A 20488-nucleotide genomic window follows, 5' to 3' on the forward strand; every position below is an offset into this window, starting at 1 on the left:
TTTAAAAATAAAAATGATCAGAGATATTTAGGGATGTCCGATAATGGCATTTTTGCCGATATCCCGATATTGTCCAACTCTTAATTACAGATACCGATATATACAGTTGTGGAATTGACACATTATGCCTAATTTGGAGAACCAGGTATGGTGAAGATAAGGTCCTTTTTAAAAAAAATTAATAAAATAAGATAAATAAATGAAAACATTTTCTTGAATAAAAAAAAAAGTAAAACAATTACATAGAAACTAGTAATTAATGAAAATGAGTAAAATTAACTGTTAAAGGTTAGTACTATTAGTGGACCAGCAGCACGCACAATCATGTGTGCTTACGGACTGTATCCCTTGCAGACTGTATTGATATATAATGTAGGAACCAGAATATTAATAACAGATAGAAACAGCCCTTTTGTGTAAATGGGGGAGGGAAGTTTTTTTGGTTGGTGCACTTATTGTAAGTGTATCGTGTTTTTTATGTTGATTTAATTTAAATAAAACAAAAACCGATAATTTCCGATATTACATTTAAAAGCATTTATCGGCCGATATTATCGGACATCTCTAGAAATGTTTTTTTAACTTGTTGAAAACAATTGTCAGCCACACGTTTGGTAAGCCAGCTAATTGCCACACCTGCGTAGCCTGAGGAAAGGTGCGCCTGTTTTGTCGGCCGTTGCGTGCATATTTGGAGAAAAGGTGGGCGGTGCTGTCTTCCCGCCCACCCCGAAGCGAGTCAATCATGTCAGTTTCCTCAATTAGAGATGGAAGCGGAAGACACGAAACGGTTACGGTGCATATTAACGTTAAAGAAGTCTTGTGTTGACAAGTAATGTACCGTGTGCTGACTCACCGGTGCCCGCTTCACGATGAACCACTACCGGGGTGGACATGGCGTGAAGCCCGCCTGGATCCTGCTGGCTGCGACCTGCCTGATTAGCGCCAGCACTGCCCGGGGAACTCCTCTGCTGCTGACCCCTCAGGTACTTCATTACTTTACTCTCACAAACATTCTTAAAGGGACTCACCTGGACGGTAAACCTTTAATATTATATTTATTCGTTACACTTTTTGGGTGAAAAATGCTGTAACTGCAATGTTAACTCGCCGCTGTTTGTATTTAGCGTGAGTTAATGGCGTTTTATCGTTACTAACAATTTTGGTAATTTATCTTATAGCAGAGGCGACCAAACCTTTTATTTTATATACATTTTTTTCTGTTGTACAAAATATAACCAAACCCGCAACCAGATAATACGAACATTGAAGCATTTCTCCCCTCAAATATGAGGCAAAACAAATGAATCTGTTCCAGACATCCAAAAAATATGAACACGAAACACATTTTTTAGAGAATAATACCGTATTTTTCATAAAGTAAATGTGAAATACATGTAGATATGACATATATTAGCTAATTTACCATTTAACTTGGCTGTGTGGAACTTGCTTAACGACCACCAGTGGGAATCATCTATCCATCTTCTTCCGCTTATCCGAGGTCGGGTCGCGGGGGCAGCAGCCTAAGCAGGGAAGCCCAGACTTCCCTCTCCCCAGCCACTTCGTCCAGCTCTTCCCGAGGCGTTCCCAGGCCAGCCGCGAGACATAGTCTTCCCAACGTGTCCTGGGTCTTCCCTGTGGCCTCCTACCGGTTGGACGTGCCCTAAACACATTTTATAGAGAATGACACGGTATTTTTCATAAATAAAATTTGAAATACATGTAGATATGACACATATTGGCTAGTTTACCTTTTAGTGGTTGTGTGCAACTTGCTTAACGACCACCTGTGGGAATCTTTGGCCACCTAATGATGCGATTCGATCCGATTTGGAATTAACTCAATTCAACACAATCCTCCACGGTAACTCGGTGGTTCTAGAACTTTTTTCAATAAATATCCCATCAGAAAACACTTTACTGTCCAACATTTAAAAACATTTGCACAGTAGGCATAAGTATTCATTAAAACTTTGCTGCCCAACATTAAAATACATTTGCACAGTAGGCATAAGTATTCATTAAAAACGAGGCAGAGGTTTTAATTAACAAGAATATTTAATTTATCTTCTAGCAGAGGCGACCAAACCTTTTCTTAATTTATATAACGTTTTTGAACAAAATACAACCAAACCCGCGACCAAATAATACGAACATTGAAGCATTTCTCCCATCAAAAATGATGCAGAACAAATGAATCTGTTCCAGACATCCAAAAAATATGAACACGAAACACATTTTATTGAGAATACCGTATTTTTCATACAGAAAATGTGAAATACATGTAGATATGAGCTATATTAGCTAATTTACCATTTAATGTGGCTGTGTGCAACTTGCTTAACGACCACCAGTGGGAATCTTTGGGCACTGTCACGCCAAATTTCTTCCCTCCCCCATTTACTTCCGGGGCTGCGTCCAATAAAATCACAAAGTTTCCGGGGGTCCTTAACCTGCACGCGACTGTCCTGTTTCGCGCCTGTACAAAAAAAAAACAATAATCGATTTCTTCAGATTCCAGCAGCTGTCAAAGACGAAGTATCCTTCCAGCGACGGGCAGTCAAAGCCGAAGTGCTATCGATCGCTGTCAATGACGTGAGAGGAAACATGACCCCGGAAGTACATGGGGGAGGGAAGGTTTTTGTAGAGGGAAGAAATTTGGCGTGACAGCACCTAATGATTCGATTCGATCCGATTTGGAATCAACACAATCCTCCATGGTAACTCGGTGGTTCTCGAACTTTTTTCAATAAATATCCCATCAGGAAACACTTTACTGTCCAACATTAAAATACATTTGCACAGTAGGCATAAGTATTCATTAAAAACGAGGCAGAGGTGTGAATTAACTAGAATATTTAATATATTTAATTTATCTTCTAGCAGAAGATAACATTTTAATTTGTGTAACGTTTTTGAACAAAGTACAACCAAACCCGCGACCAGATTATACAAACATTAAAGCATTTCTCCCATCAAAAATGATGCAAAACAAATTAATCCGTTGCAGACATCCCAAAAATCTGAACACGAAACACATTTTATAGAGAATAATACGGTGTTTTTCATAAAGAAAATGTGAAATACATGTAGATATGACAAATATTGGCTAGTTTACCATTTTAATGGGCAGTGGGAATCTTTGGGCGCCTAATGATTCGATCCGATCCGATTTGGAATCAACTCAATTCATCACAATCCTCCATGGTAACTCAGTGGTTCTCAAACTTTTTTCAATAAATATCCCATTAGAAAACACTTTGCTGTCCAACATTTAAATACATTTGCACAGTAGACATAGGTATTCATTAAAATCGAGGCAGAGGTTTTAATTAAGAATATATAATAATTTTGGTCACTAACATCACACATCACCAAAATGACTCCCGAGCGCGGCCGCCGCTGCTGCTCAGTGCTCCCCTCACCTCCCAGGGGGTGGAACAAGGGGATGGGTCAAACGCAGAGAGTAATTTCACCACACCTAGTGTGTGTGTGACTATCAGTGGTACTTTAGCACGTAGTTTGAACAGTAACACTGTGTTTGAATATTTAAAATGAAGACCCAAATCACTTTAATGGCGACTTTTCCAGGGTGTACCCCGCCTACCGCCAGAATGCAGCTGAGATAGGCTCCAGCACCCCCCGCGACCCCGAAAGGGACAAGCGGTAGAAAATGGATGGATGGATTGTTTGGCATACCACTAGATGGAGCCCACGTACCAGAGTTTGAGAATCCGAACTGTTCTAACCGATTCTCGCAATGATTTGGTACAATAATTCTAATGCAACTTTTTCAAAGCGGGTCAAAGTGTCAAACTCAAGGGCCGGGGGCCACATCTGGCCTGCTCTATTATTCTTTGCGGCTCGCGATTGCCTGGAAAGAATGTGCATCAACTTTATTTCATCTTTATTGATTAATGTATCTAAATTTTGACCAAAAAAAACATGAAAGCATGCAAATGCAGAGCTTTACTCAATATTATTTGATGCAACAAGCTACAGTAGGAGAGGGGTTTATACGGCCCCATTCCTGCGTGGATCTCGCATGAGAGGAAGAGCCGGGGGGTTAATCATTTTGCAATGCAGTCTGCTGAAAATGAGAGAAAGCTCCACTCTCCATGGTCAAAGTAGGGATGGCGGCTAAAGTGGATAGTGCACTCCCGCAATTCGTCACCTTTCATGTGTCAGGTAAACCAAATAGGGCCTTCTCAACCCGTTCGTACTGCATTTCTTGCCTTTGTGTTTTTCTTATGAAAATTCTACACTAGCTGAAATTAAGTTGTCACTTTTGACTTTTGATTCTAAAGCAGGTTTTCCATTAGTTTGTTAGTAAACAACGATAATAAAAAAAAAATTAAAAAAAGGAAACTGTGTAATATTATCATGAAGTGGCCCTCCAAGGGCTTTGGTATCTGCGATGTGGCCCACAATGAAGATGAGTTTGACGCCCTTGGCCTAAAGTGTCTTTCTAGAATCAGATTGTATGTTATTAACGCACAGGGAATTAGCGAGTCTGTGCTCTCAAATGCAAGAAACAAAGAGGAAAATATCATAAGTACATAAAAGACATTAAAGGAGCACATAGCTGATGCGACAAACTGCCACTTCAGAGGTGCTATTTCTGCATACAGCTACAAAAGCAAAGCAACAAAAAAGAGCGACGCACGTTGCGCACGTTGCGCACATTGCACACGACAAACCCAAACAAAAACACCACTCTAACACACACATACACCGTCGTGCTCCACACCATTGTCTGCTGGGGTTTCTTATAAAAAATTATGTAATCATACAATAATATATATATATATATATATATATATATATATATATATATATATATATATATATATATATATATATATATATATATATATATATATATATATATATATATATATATATATATATATATATATATATATATATATAATCTAATTTTTATTTTTTAAACTGAGTTTTGAAAATTGTGAATCGATTTTAGAGGGATGCAAGTCGATTTTTGTGCGCACACGAGCTTCTGTTATGTTGTGGTTAAACAGAACAAAAGTATTTTTTAAATGTCTAAAATTTCTATTTATATTGAATAAAAGTCTAAAAAAAACAGTCCAAAAGAAGCAACTCACAATTTGCGGTCATGTTGTTACATTTTGACAATGTGAGGTGGACACTAATGTAAAAAAAAACGATGTTAATACTTCACATGACAGGTCCAGTATTTCCTTATGCTGTAAAAGTATGTGTAACAACAAATCCCTCCTACGTTAAACAATACCCTCTGGCACCATTGCGTGCGTGTAAAGAGACAAAGGGACATTTATGTGGTACATTCCTTCTCTTTTAATTTCCCTCCCATTCTTAGCCGCATCTGTAATCACTGAGCCTGTGCTGGGTGTCCTGACATGAAGCAGTGTGATTGACAGGTCATAATGTCCAACTATCATCCTTGTGCTTCACAAGCTCATTGCATCCCCATCTGTCACTACAGTATGTACTGTATGTTTACACACTTCCATTCTTTCTTCTTCCTTGTGAGGACTAAGGACGGACCCCAGTGGGTTCTCTTGGGTGGTCTGCACCTGAGTATGCACCTTTATTTATATATACACTACCGTTCAAAAGTTTGGGGTCACATTGAAATGTCCTTATTTTTGAAGGAAAAGCACTGTACTTTTCAATGAAGATAACTTTAAACTAGTCTTAACTTTAAAGAAATACACTCTATACATTGCTAATGTGGTAAATGACTATTCTAGCTGCAAATGTCTGGTTTTTAGTGCAATATCTACATGGGTGTATAGAGGCCCATTTTCAGCAACTATCACTCCAGTGTTCTAATGGTACAATGTGTTTTGCTCATTGGCTCAGAAGGCTAATTGATGATTAGAAAACCCTTGTGCAATCATGTTCACACATCTGAAAACAGTTTAGCTCGTTACAGATGCTACAAAACTGACTTTCCTTTGAGCAGATTGAGTTTCTGGAGCATCACATTTGTGGGGTCAATTAAACGGTCAAAATGTCCAGAAAAAGAGAACTTTCATCTGAAACTCGACAGTCTATTCTTGTTCTTAGAAATGAAGGCTATTCCACAAAATTGTTCGGGTGACCCCAAAATTTTGAACGGTAGTGTATGTGTATATATATATATATATATATATATATATATATATATATATATATATGTATATGTATGTATGTATGTATGTATGTATGTATGTATGTATGTATGTGTGTATATATATATGTGTATACATATATATGTGTGTATATATATATATATATATATATATATATATATATATACAGTAAATATATACATATATATATGTATGTGTATATATATGTATATATATATATGTACATGTATATGTATGTGTATATATATGTATATATATATATATATACAGTAAATATATACACATATGTATGTATATATATATGTATGTGTATATATATATATGTGTGTGTGTATATATACTGTGTGTATATATATATATATATATATATATATATATATATATATATATATATATATGTGTGTGTGTGTGTGTATGTATATATATATGTGTGTATGTATATATGTGTGTGTGTGTGTGTGTATGTATATATATATGTGTGTATGTATATATGTGTATATATATATGTATATATATGTGTATATATATACACTAGGGCTGCAACAACTAATCGATTAAATCAATTAAAATCGATTATAAAAATAGTTGCAGATTAATTTAGTCATCGATTCGTTGGATCTATGCTATGCGCATGCGCAGAGGCTTTTTAAAAAAATAAACCTTTATTTATAAACTGCAACATGTACAAACAGCTGAGAAACAATAATCAAAATAAGTATGGTGCCAGTATGCTGTTTTTTTTCAATAAAATACTGGAAAGGATAGAAATGTAGTTTGTCTCTTTTATCCGATTATTAATCGATTAATCGAAGTAATAATTGACAGATTAATTGATTATCAAATTAATCGTTAGTTGCAGCCCTAATATACACACGTGTGTGTGTGTGTGTGTATATATACAGGCTCAAAATGGTTCATTATGTCTTCTTATTCATATACTCTTTCAAATTTTCTTCTCCGGTAAAGATTCCATCTAAATATACCGAAAATATTGTCTGATTACAAGAAAATTTGAAAGTGTATATATACATGTGTGTATATCTGTGTATATACATGTGTGTATATATTTATGTATAAATATATACATGTGTGTATATATGTATACATATATATACATGTGTATATGTATGTGTATATATAGACATGTTTATATATATATATGTATGTATGTATGTATGTATGTATGTATGTATGTATGTATGTGTGTGTGTGTCTATGTATATGTATGCATATATATATATATATATATATATATATATATATATATATATATATATATATATATATATATATATATATATATATATATACATACATACATACATACATACCTGTGGTTATGGGCGTGGTCACCATGACATCATCAATTCATTTGCATAATTTGCTATGATATGATTTTCTTAAAAAAGACAAAAAAATGTACACATACATTTAGAACAATTTAATTAGTATTAACACATATATATATATATATATATATATATATATATATATATATATATATATATATATATATATATATATATATATACATATATATATAATTTTGCCATATTTTCAATTGTTGCTGCTTTTTGTGAAAGGTAATTTGTTAATGTATTTTCAACTGTTTACAGACTTACAACAAAAAAAACTAGCAACAAATTTAGCATCTTCTTCTGGTGTTATTATAAAATGTAGTCATGTTTAGAGACTCTACCTCTGTTCCTCGATGTCCCTAACGACAGAGGAGAGCTGCATGTCACACCTGCTTGGCGCTGTTGCTCGAATTGGACTTTCTCTTCTTAAAAGTCACCACTGTCCTCTTAATATTTGCACATTTTGTAGATGGCTGTCTGCGGGCATACCTGCAATATACATAAAAATTACATCCACATCACAGACATGCTGACAACGCTCCAGACAATGATGTGCAATTTTTCTACCTTCGGTTTTGGGTACCGCGGTTTTCGGTAATCAAAGTATTTTTCCGGTGGTCAAGTTTTCGGTACATCACTTGTCGATAAAGCACAAATAATAGGCTATATAGAGCTATTCATACTGTAACGGCCAGCTAATGTGAATAATGTTTTATGTTTGTGTGGTTTGGATTTGATGTCAGTTTTTCCCATGTTTACAAACACACGTCCGTGCCTGAAAGGTGATTGGCGGAGAATGAGGAAGTGTTGTTGTGTGATCATAATGACTGACAACTGTGATGTTTCAGGTGTTTCTGGAAAAATATGGCTACCTTCATGATAACAACCACATCCACAATGCAGCTGAGATGCAGTCAGCCATCCGGTAAGTAAGTCATCTAAGTGCTAATCATGGAAGTCTTTTGATGGTACCTTAAATAGAGATCAGAGTTGATACCAGTTATTAGTACTGTATTTTCCATGCTAGAGAGTGCACCGGTATTTGATCCGAACCCATAGAAGAAGTAAATATATTTACATATATTAGCCATACTGGACTATAAGCCGAAGATATGTATTGGTACGAAAGATATTGTAAATGTTTATTTACATACGTTTATTGCTTCCAAATGGCGTTTGTAAAACAGTAGTAAAATGGGTAATCAAGCAAAACCGAAGTCATCGTCATGGACCCACTGGTTGCGGAAGCCAGCTCTCCAATCAGCTTAACAGACTCAATATCTCCACGGTGACGTTTTGGTGAATTTACAAAACTGAAGCAAGACGAAAAGAATGTAAATGTAACTTAGTAATACTAACACAGACAATTGTAAACGTGTTAGCATATTCGTGAATGCTAACAACGCTAGCTTGATTACATTACGATAGCACGTACAAATATGCATGAAAACACTCCTACAGACATCACACATGGGATAGTTTTGTAAGTATGAATTGTTTTAGTTATATTGTAAAACTTACAAACGTTGCTTGAAGCACTCCATTGCATTGGAGCAGAAACGCAATGGGCGTTTAGTAAACGAAACAGATAAGTACATTTTCAGTGACCGATCTCGTTTAAAAGATGGCACCCGAGCACAAACAATAACACCTTTTCAGTGTCTCCTGGTGTTTTATGGAAACTATTTGTTGAATACAAAACATTATGGCCATTAGCGAAGAAAAATCTACAAATTAGCCGCAGTTTTACAAGCCTCAGGGTTCAAAGCGTAGGAAAAAAAGTAGTGGCTTATAGTCCGGAAAATTTGGTAGTCAAAGACGCCGTAGAAGTTATCTAAACATGAATATTTAATGCCAGTAAATATCTGCACAAGGCTTTAACTTGGGTTTTTTTAACATTACTTTTCAGGACACGTCGGACCAGTAGCGAGATTATGTTTCATGCAGAGCTAATTTTGTGGTTAATTTAGCAGCAAAAAACATCAACCTTCTAAAACACCTTTTTATTATGTGTCTAACAAGAGCATCAGCGCTTTCATTTCAAAATATGGGAAATCTACTGAAAATTGGTCAAAATATGTGATTTCTGCACATCACAATAACTTGCAATCTAATCAATTTTATAGCAATTATTGGATTTAATTAGAGATGTCCGATAATGGCTTTTTTTGCCGATATCCAATATTCCGATATTGTCCAACTCTTAATTACCGATTCCGATATCAACCGATCCTGACGTATACAGTCGTGGAATTAACACATCATTATGCCTAATTTTGTTGTGATGCCCCGCTGGATGCATTAAACAATGTAACTTTACCATGAATTGATTAACGTGGACCCCGACTTAAACAAGTTGAAAAACTTATTTGAGTGTTACCATTTAGTGGTCAATTGTACGGAATATGTACTGTACTGTGCAATCTACTAATACAAATTTCAATCAATCAATCAAAAACAAGGTTTTCCAAAATAAGAGAACAACTTCAACTCCATTTATGGAAAAAAAATGCCAACATGGCACTGCCATATTTATTATTGAAGTCACAAAGTGCATAATTTTTTTTAACAGGCCTCAAAACAGCAGCTTGGAATTTGGGACATGCTCTCCCTGAGATAATCCTAATACCCATTACAACTATGGGAAATACTATACTTTGACTTTCACAAAGTGCATTATTTTTTTTATTTTTTTTAAACATGCCTCAAAACAACAGCTACAAAAACAATGAAAGCACACAGCTTCAGTCCAGAGTATACTAGAGCATACTTGCCAACCTTGAGACCTCCGAATTTGGGAGATTGGGGGGGGGGGTGTTTGGTGGTAGCGGGAGGTGTATATTGTAGCGTCCCGGAAGAATTAGTGCTCCAAGGGGTTCTGGGTATTTGTTCTGTTGTGTTTATGTTGTGTTACGGTGCGGACGTTCTCCCGAAATGTGTTTGTCATTCTTGTTTGGTGTGGGTTCACAGTGTGGTGTATTTGTAACAGTGTTAAAGTTGTTTATACGTTACCCTCAGTGTGACCTGTATGGCTGTTGATCAGGTATGCCTTGCATTCACTCATGTGTGTGTAAAAGCCGCATATATTATGTGACTTGGCCGGCACGCTGTTTGTATGGAGGAAAAGCGGACGTGACGACAGGTTGAAGAGGACGCTAAAGGCAGTGCCTTTAAGGCACGCCCCCAATAATGTTGTCCAGGTGGAAATCGGAAGAAATTCGGGGGAATGGTTGCCCTGGGGGATTTTCGGGAGGGGCACTGAAATTCGGGAGTCTCCCGGGAAAATCAGGAGGTTGAAACCGATACCGATAATTTACGATATTACATTTTAAAGCATTTATAGGCCGATAATATCGGCAGGCCAATATTATCGGTCATCTCTAGATTTAATACATTGTAAGGTTTCCTCATGAGGAAGCCTGAAATATCGGTTAGTTGGTACTAGGTTGAAGTTTATTTCAAACATGCATACAGTTTACATCACATATTTCAGATGTTTTTATTTCTCTTTACAACATGTCCGCAAAGGAGTAAGAAGAAGCAAAGCTTATTCAACCCTACCCCTCTTCCACTTCATAGCAATCACTAACACCTATGTTCACTTCCTGTTGTCAATTTGTAGCACAGTTTACATCAATGATTTCTAAATGGTATGATTGATTGTGTCAATTTACACAAAGTGTGGATTTTTGACACATCTCTTCTGTCATATTCATGTCCATCCATATTTTGTCGCGTTGATTGAATCACAAAACCTAAAACTTGCGCTGCTCCCACGCTGCGAGTGTTGCGGACGGAGGCTCGGCGTACCATCGCTGGAGTAGCGAAAATGCACAAAACAGGGGGAAGACTCCAGGAAAGAAGGACAAAAACGGGAATACTCGGCCAAAAAAAATGAAGTTCTGACAAGTTCTCGTAAGCAAAGGAGACATGGGGCCTGTGTGGGTCGGGGGGCTGACTGTCTGAGCACGGCAGCGCAGCTTTCGCAAAAAGAAGCACTGGTTAGTAGTATTCACTTTACCGTAAATTCTGGACGATAAACTGCTGCTTTTTTCCTACGTTTTGGACCCTGCAGCTTATAAAACGGTGCAGCTAATTTGTGGATTTTTCTTCACTATAATGTCTTGTGTTGTAAAGTTTTCATTGAACCCAAGCAGACACTAAACTGGTGTGTTATTGTTTGTGCTAAGGCGCCATCTTGTGAACGAGTTCACCCACTGCAGGTGTTGCAGGTTGAAAACGTACTTCCAGTTTTAATTCCTTAAAACCGTCTGTAGCATTTCTGTTTCGAAAAGATTCTTCGTTCATCACTCCGACTACTGTTTGTAAGTTTTGCAATATATCTAAAACAATTCCTACATACTAAATCGTCCCATGTGTGATGTCTGTAGGAGTGTTTTTCATGCATATTTGTATGTGCTATCGTGATGTAATCAAGCTAGCGTTGTTAGCATTCACGAATATGCTAACATGTTTACAAGTGTCTGTGTTAGTATTAATACCTTTACAATGACATTCTTTTCGTCGTGTTTCAGTTTTGTAAATTCACCAAAACGTCACCGTAGACTCTTTGAGTCTGTTTAGCTGCTAGTGGGTCCGGCACCGTTTGGAAACAATATTGTATGTAAATAAACATATAGAAAATATTTCTGTGTGAATAACTAATTTCACAACAAATATATCTGCGGTTTATAGTCTGGTGCGGATAATATATGAAAAAATGTGCTTCTTCTAAAATTTAGTGGGTGTGGCTTATATACCAGTAAGAGTCTATATTCAGGAAAAAATATGGTACTCTCTACTTATCATTCCGTGTTTTAATACTAAATACTGGTATCATATGTGTATATATTGTATCTGCTGATGTATTTCTGTTGTACCTACTCAGTGGCCTAGTAGTTAGACTGTCCGCCCTGAGATCGGTAGGTTGCGAGTTCAAACCCCGGCCGAGTCATACCAAAGACTATAAAAATGGGACCCATTACCTCCCTGCTTGGCACTCAGCATCAAGGGTTGGAATTGGGGGTTAAATCACCAAAAATTATTCCCGGGCGCGGCCACTGCTGCTGCTCACTGCTCCTCTCACCTCCCAGGGGGTGAACAAGGGGATGGGTCAAATGTAGAGGACAAATTTTACCACACCTAGTGTGTGTGGCAATCATTGGTACTTTACTTTGTAGTAAAAAATCGGCCGATATTGATACACGTCAAAATGCCTAATAACGCCGCCGATAATCGGACCGGCCGATAATTGGTCGATCCCTAACCTTGAGTGAGTGAAAAGGTGATGTGTGGGATGAGCCCTCAAGAAAACGTCTCCTGAACCCTCCCTGAACCACTGAGGAATTCCAGAAAGCTTGCCCTCCGGCCTGCACACTGACAGAACTGTCATGGAAACATATTGAAAATGCCCTCAACAGACTTAGACCGAGTGTCGGGTATGGAAACTATGCAGTTGACACTTGACTGAAGGGTACGTTCAGGTGCGCAACGCCATTTCGGCATGGACAAGCAGTAGCGGGAGCTAGTTCAAGTTGCAATTTTTTAAGTTGAATTTTCAGATATCCTGATTAGATGCAGGGGATACAGCTGAGATGAGTTATTGATTGAGGGCAGCACGGTAGCACAGGGGTTAGTGCGTCTGCCTCACAATACGAAGGTCCTGGGTTCGATCCTGCGCTCTGGATCTTTCTGTGTGGAGTTTGCATGTCCTCCCTGTGACTGCGTGGGTTTCCTCCGGGTACTCCGGCTTCCTCCCACCTCCAAAAACATGCACCTGGGCATAAGTTGATTGGCAACACTAAATTGGCCCTAGTGTGTGAGTGTGAATGTTGTCTGTCTACCTGCGATGAGGTGGCGACTTGTCCAGGGTGTACCCCGCCTTCCGCCCGATTGTAGCTGAGATAGGCTCCAGCACCCCCCGCAACCCCGAAGGGAATAAGCGGTAGAAAATAGATGGATGGATGGACATTAACAATATATTTATTTACATAAGCTGCAAAAAAAATATTTACATTTCAGTCACCAGAATTTTACAGTAAAAGCAGTGTTTTTTTTTTTTACAGCATATAAAACAATTGAATAAATGGAATGGAATGGAGAAACTACACCACTGTTTTTAGCGGTAAAATTTCAGCAACAGAGATGCCAGGTTGTTTTTTTTATCGTAAAATCTTGTTGTTTTGTTGTTTGGTAATGTTTTAGCGTCTTACTGTATATGGAAATAAACAGTACCAAAGTTGATTTTACGGTAAAATCTTGTTGTTTTGTTGTTTGGTAATGTTTTAGCGTCTTACTGTATATGGAAATAAACAGTACCAAAGTTGATTTTACGGTAAAAAACGCATTTCACCGTAACATCTGTTTTCAAATTTACAGACTACAATTTGATTGATAATTTGTTTTGAAATCATAAGTCAAAGCAGATATTTTAGTAGAACATTTATCTTTAATATTAACAAAAAATATTTTTGGAATACATAGTATAATATCTTGAGTTTTGCTACTATTGAATTTTAAAAGATATGCAATTGCCTGCAGTACATGATTTTTAATGTCAAAAAGGGAAAGAATAAGTTTAGTAAGAAAAGATTAGGCATTTTATTAACGCATATTATTTCCAGGCTTTCGCGGGCCACATAAAAAAATCTGGCGGGCCAGATTTGGCCCCCGGGCCTTGAGTTTTACATCTGTGGGATAAGCGGTAGAAAATGGATGGATGGATGGAGTTATTGATTGCACAAGGGAGCTTTCTCTCTTAGTGCACTGCGCTTAGCACGGAGTGCACTTTGTCGTATTCAACGTAAAAACCCATAATCGGGCTCAAAGGGGCATTTGATTTCGCAATGCATTGTGGTGCCGCGGTAGCCATTTTTGTTGGACTAAGCTTTTGTTTACATGACTGTACTGTACCCGCGGGAATGGGAGAATGAGCCACAAACTGGATTAAATTGGACCTTACAAAAAAAAGGGGGGGCACTATTCCAAAGGCTCGTGCCTCAAAAAATAAGTACAATTGGTGTAATTGATCCATATGAGCACGTGCCATGGTAAAGAGATTTAAGAAACTAAGTCAGTTCTTATACCAGTGAAGGATTTTAGAATGCAAAGTCTATTAAGGCTCATTGTGCTCTGTTCAAATTGCGCGTAATCTACTGCTTTCATCTCGTGTGTGTTTCGAGATGGAGTGAGGTTGCCCAGCCTCATTTGATTAGCAGGTTTTTCCTGGGGGGAAAAAACAAGCTCATTATTTATTTTACATACTTGGAAATGTTTGTGCTTACCCATGACTAAAAGTAAACAGACATAATTATTTTGTTCCAAAATACCATAGGCAGCCTAATAAATGCAATGTGTGAAACAGAATAAAACCTGTTTTGATTCAAACTTACCAGTCTAAAAAAAAGTTGTGACCACGGCAACATGTACCAGGTGATGGCGTTAAAAGTCATGTTTGATTGTCTCTCGGCTGCTATCCAGGCTATTCGCCAGTTCCTTGGCTTTGCTTTCATGCCGGAAAATCATAAACATCTCACCAAATCTTGTTTTCCCTGAAGCGACCGTGACGATTGTGGCAGTTAATGCTGCCGCGCGTTCGCCCCATGTTTTGAACTTGTTAAAGGAAAAACACTAAACTTTAAGCACAGAGTCTTGCATTCAGCTGCGTAAATAAGCTATTCAGAGGTCAGTAAGACCCACAATGCATTTCGTTTACCACAGTACGTCACATTTTCAAGTCCTATAAGGCCTTTGTCTCTTCCTTCCATGACCACGATAAACACATTTTCGCGAAGACGGATTATTAATATACTGTAAATCCAAAATGTTCATAGTTAGAGCATTAAAAACTGTCTACAACTTTCTAAACATGTTTTTTTAAACATAATTAGAGCCCTCTAAACATAACATAACACCCATATAGTCACCTTTACACTTGTTGCACCCAATATCCAAAACTAGTGAAGTTGGCACGTTGTGTAAATCGTAAATAAAAACAGAATACAATGATTTGCAAATCCTTTTCAACTTATATTCAATTGAATAGACTCCAAAGACAAGATATTTAATGTTCGAACTGAGAAACATATTTTTATTTTTTTTGAAATAATCATTAACTTAGAATTTAATGGCAGCAAGACATTGCAAAAAAGTTGGCACAGCGGCATTCCACTTTGCATCTGTCTATCTTAAGTGAGCTCGGGCCCAGCGAAGCCGGTGGCGTTTCTGGGTGTTGTTGATAAATGGCTTTCGTTTTGCATAGTAGAGTTTTAACTTACACTTAGAATATAATAGAATAGAATATATCTTTATTGTCATTGTACATTGTACAACGACATTGCAAGCAAACCAATTTAGTGCAAATTCATGACACATAAAAAACATAAGAACATGGTACTCAGATAAATAGATAATAATACATTAAAATACCAAGAACACAGCTCACATGCACAGTCATTGTTTTTTATACCTTGTGTTCTACGACACTATTGCTCTCGGGTAAAAAAGTGTTCTGTTTGTCCTGCATTTTATTGTCCTTACGATGAACTGTAGTTACTGACAGTGGTTTTTTGAAGTGTTCCTGGGTCCATGTGGTGATATCCTTTACACATTGATGTCGCTTTTTGATGCAGTACCGCCTGAGGGATCAATGTTGGTTTTCGGCCTTGCAGTGATTTCTCCAGATTCTCTGAACCTTTTGATGATATTACGGACTGTAGATGGTGAAATCCCTAAATTCCTTGCAATAGCTGGTTGAGAAATGTTGTTCTTAAACTGTTCGACAATTTGCTCACGCATTTGTTCACAAAGTGGTGACCCTCGCCCCATCCTTGTTTGTGAATGACTGAGCATTTCATGGAAGCTGCTTTTATACCCAATCATGGCACCCACCTGTTCCCAATTAGCCTGTTCACCTGTGGGATGTTCCAAATAAGTGTTTGATGAGCATTCCTCAACTTTCTCAGTCTTTTTTGCCACTTGTGTCAGCTTTTTTGAAACACGTTGCAGGCATCAAATTTCAAATGAGCTAATATTTGCAAAAAATAACAAAGCTTTCCAGTTCGAACATTAAGTATCTCATCTTTGCAGTCTATTCAATTGAATATAGGTTGAAAATAATTAGCAAATCCTTGTATTCCAAATTGTACAACTTCGGGGCGCGTTTGGCGTCACATGTTCCACGGACATGTGTCGAATTATGAAATATTTACCTTTTTCTTAGGGACTTCCAGTGGTTGTCTCGCCTGCCCATGACAGGTGAACTGGACAGCGCCACCCTGAGGCAGATGGCAGAGCCTCGCTGTGGTGTTTCCGACCAGGGCAGCCAGCAGATCTGGGCCAAGAGGGTAAACATCAAGCGTACTGCGAGGAGTTCTACCCCGGGGCCCCTGTGGCGCCGCAGGAAACGTTTTGCAGTAAAAGGTAGCGTGTTTATTTACTTCCAAGTGTGTGTCCTATTTAGGCGTGTGTGGTTGTGTGTGTGTGTGTGTGTATATCCTGCATCGCATTTAAGGTCCATAGTCTCTTGCATGACTCTTTGAGGTCTGCAGTGTCTTTGCACAGCTAATTATGAATACGTAACATGAACAGGTTGACAAAAACCCACAATTAACGACGACACATCCACAAAAACAGCAACATAAAATCTGTTTCAAGTTTTCAACCTCTGCTTGATTGTTCTCTTAAATGCTCCGTGGGAATTATGGACTTTGTGATCATATCCTAATTGTCTTCTTCAAACACAGCAGTAAAAAGTGGCCGAGTGCAGTTTAAAAGCGGCCAAATGTCTTGCAGACTCTGAAATAATTGAGCACAAAGCACTCCAAGGAGAGTTTAGAGCACTTTAAAGAACATTATAGATGATTGCATTCTCTTTTCTTATATAAGTGCCCATTTTTTCATTACAGGGCAACCTCGATTTCTGGACATATTTGGTTCTTGATCAGGGTCCGTGAATAGGAAAGTTTGTATAGCGAAGCAAATATCTCCATAAGAAACAATATAAACATAAATGTTTGGTTATATCCTCGACAAAAGTCCATATTTTAGTGAAGGTTTGTAAACTTTGAACACAATATAAAGTGTTGTACAATACTGTATATCAAACAAACACAACAAGGGGAGGATAAATCAACATTCTCTTTATTAACAAAATACAACAACAAGCTGCTGTCATCTGTATGCACTTTGGTGCCCTCATAAACGATCAGAAATTACAAAAATCCTTAACTTTAAATGGGAACAGCGTTTTTTTTCAGAATTTTGCCTATCGTTTACGTTGATTGATTGAAACTTGTATTAGTAGATTGCACAGTACAGTACATATTCCGTACAATTGACCACTAAATGGTAACACCCGAATAAGTTTTTCAACTTGTTTAAGTCGGGGTCCACGTTAATCAATTCATGGTACAAATATATACTATCATTATGAGACCTAAGAAGACAAAAGGTTTTGTTTTTTTCTGCATTCTAACATGTAAAAAGTGGATCGTTTTTGGTAGCTTGCAATGCAGAAAATGGTAGCAATCAATTCTACCTCTAAATCATTTAAAACATGCATTCAAAAACTGCCAACAATACTTCATTTATGTTGCGTAATCTGTATAACAACTAAGCTGTAGCGCCATTGTTATTGTAAGAGCGACTTCTGAGGAACTCTTTTTCTAGCGTTGTAACACATCGCCGGAAAAAGCTAAGAGATAAGCTAGCTTCTACAACATCACGTAACGCGTTTGAGTTTGTAACACACAACACAGTGCGATATGACAATGTGGAGGGGGGCGTGGCCTGCGGGCCTGCCGCGGAACGGGGTGTGCAAGGAACGGCCTCGAAGACAGCGTAGATGGCCCAGGTGGACCTTGTTATCTAATCACCTGTCGCCTTTATTAGCAGCAGCCGGAGCGAGACAAGGGAGTTGGAGTTAGGGCGAGAGACGCGAGACTGAGAAGGAAAAAAACATATATTGCTGAAAAGCAATCGCTGCATGAGAATAAAAAGACTTGATTCAAACGGTCTACCGGTCTCCTGAAGATCTGTTGGCCAGGAGAACCCACACCAGAGGGAAACTTCCACAGACAACAATCTGTACTGACTGAAAAACATGAACAATGATATTACAGTATCTGTAAAGTATTAGCCCACATTTCATGTTATGTTTGTACACAGCTAGGCAGATAGTGTATGTACTGTAGTTGTACTAACACACATGACGTGCTGCGTGTATCATGATCAGTATTAAAGTGACTCACTCGATGGACAGTTGTGCGTTTGGTCCAGCTGGCTGGGGACGTTTTCACTGGTTTTATTTAGGGTAAATTCCAAACTATAATTCGCTACTTTTTTCCGACACTTTGAATCTTGCGGCCTATGAAACGGTGCAGCTATTTTATGGATTTTTCTTCGCTGACGGCCATAATGCAAAAAGTTAAAAAAACAAAGCAAATACACAGAATAGGTGTGTTATTGTTTGTGCTATGGCGGCATCTTTTGGGCAAGTTCGGTCACTGCAGTTGCTGCAGTGTCCCTCCTTTTAGTGCTTTTAGTCAGAAGTCCTGTTCCGTCTTCTAATCGTCCATAGCGTTTCTACTGGTATGGATTCTTCATTCATCGCTCCAAGCAACGTCTGTAAGTTTTAAAATGTAACTAAAACTATTTCTACGTACTACCGTATTTTTCGGAGTATAAGTCGCTCCGTCCGAAAATGCATAATAAAGAAGGAAAAAAACATATATAAGTCGCACTGGAGTATAAGTCGCATTTTTTGGGGAAATGTATTTGATAAAACCCAACACCAAGAATAGACATTTGAAAGACAATTTAAAATAAATAAAGAATAGTGAACAACAGGCTGAATAAGTGTACGTTATATGAGGCATAAATAACCAACTGAGAACGTGCCTGGTATGTTAACTTAACATATGATGGTAAGAGTCATTTAAATAACTATAACATGTAGAACATGCTATACGTTTACCAAACAATCTGTCAATTCCTAATCGCTAAATCCCATGAAATCTTATACGTCTAGTCTCTTACGTGAATGAGATCAATAATAATTTTTGATATTTTACGGTAATGTGTTAAAAATTTCACAAACAAGTCGCTCCTGAGTATAAGTCGCACCCCCGGCCAAACTATGAAGAAAAACTGCGACTTATAGTCCGAAAAATATGGTAAACGTCCCATGTGTGATGTCTGTAGGAGTGTTTTCATGCATATTTGTACGTGCTATCGTATTGTAATGAAGCTGGCGTCGTTAGCATTAGCTAATATGCGAAGACATTTACGAGTGTCTGTGTTAGTATTATTAACTTACAACGGCCTTCTTTTTGTATTGTTTCAGTTCCGTAAATTCACCAAATTGTCACCGTGGAGTTATTGAGTCTGTTTCGCTGATTGGAGAGCTGGCTTCCGCAGCTAGTGGGTCCATGACGATGACTTTTGTTTGGTTTGATGAGCCGTTTTACTGCCTTGTGACAGGCACCGTTTAGAAACAGTTAAATGCTTCTGTGTAAATAACTCATTTTACAATGTATATATCTGTGACTTGTAGTTGGGTGCGACCAATATATGGAAACTACTCTTTTTTTATACTACAATTTCGTGGGTGCACTCTATAGTCTGCAGAATACGGTACTTTAAAACCTCTTAAGGCCCAAGCTGTTTACATGCTTTTTTTATTTCTCTTTGCTATTTGGGCTTATTGGACCCTAATTAGAATAAAAACTAAGAATCATCTTTGGATATGATGTACTTAGTCCATAAGTACACAAATGTGTACTTCATGTTTAGTGACATGCTAATTCTTATTTTTACACTTTTTTTTCCCAAATTCCATTGTATGTTATACTCTTCTGACACCACCAGATGGCAATATAAGTGTCCACATAAGCGGCCATAAGACCCCAATTCAGTAGTGTACACAATTTTGGAAATAAGAGCTAAAAGGTGCTGTCCACGCATGTGACCAACTAAGCCTTTAGAGGTTTT

The 20488-nt window shown here is 37.7% G+C and overlaps 1 protein-coding gene across 1 annotated transcript in view; it reads left to right on the forward strand.

Annotated features, from left to right (window-relative positions):
- Positions 1 to 674: 674 nt before the first annotated feature.
- The window catches only part of mmp28 (matrix metallopeptidase 28), a 42389-nt gene continuing 22575 nt past the window's right edge, over positions 675 to 20488 (forward strand). Inside the window, exons 1-3 of the mRNA XM_062068191.1 lie at positions 675 to 983; positions 8347 to 8423; positions 16719 to 16918. Of these exons, the coding sequence (XP_061924175.1) occupies positions 870 to 983; positions 8347 to 8423; positions 16719 to 16918 (391 nt within the window). The 5' untranslated portion in view covers positions 675 to 869. The remainder of the gene's footprint in view (positions 984 to 8346; positions 8424 to 16718; positions 16919 to 20488) is intronic.

Source organism: Entelurus aequoreus, linkage group LG13 (assembly GCF_033978785.1).
Source record: "Entelurus aequoreus isolate RoL-2023_Sb linkage group LG13, RoL_Eaeq_v1.1, whole genome shotgun sequence".
NCBI classification, from domain to species: domain Eukaryota; kingdom Metazoa; phylum Chordata; class Actinopteri; order Syngnathiformes; family Syngnathidae; genus Entelurus; species Entelurus aequoreus.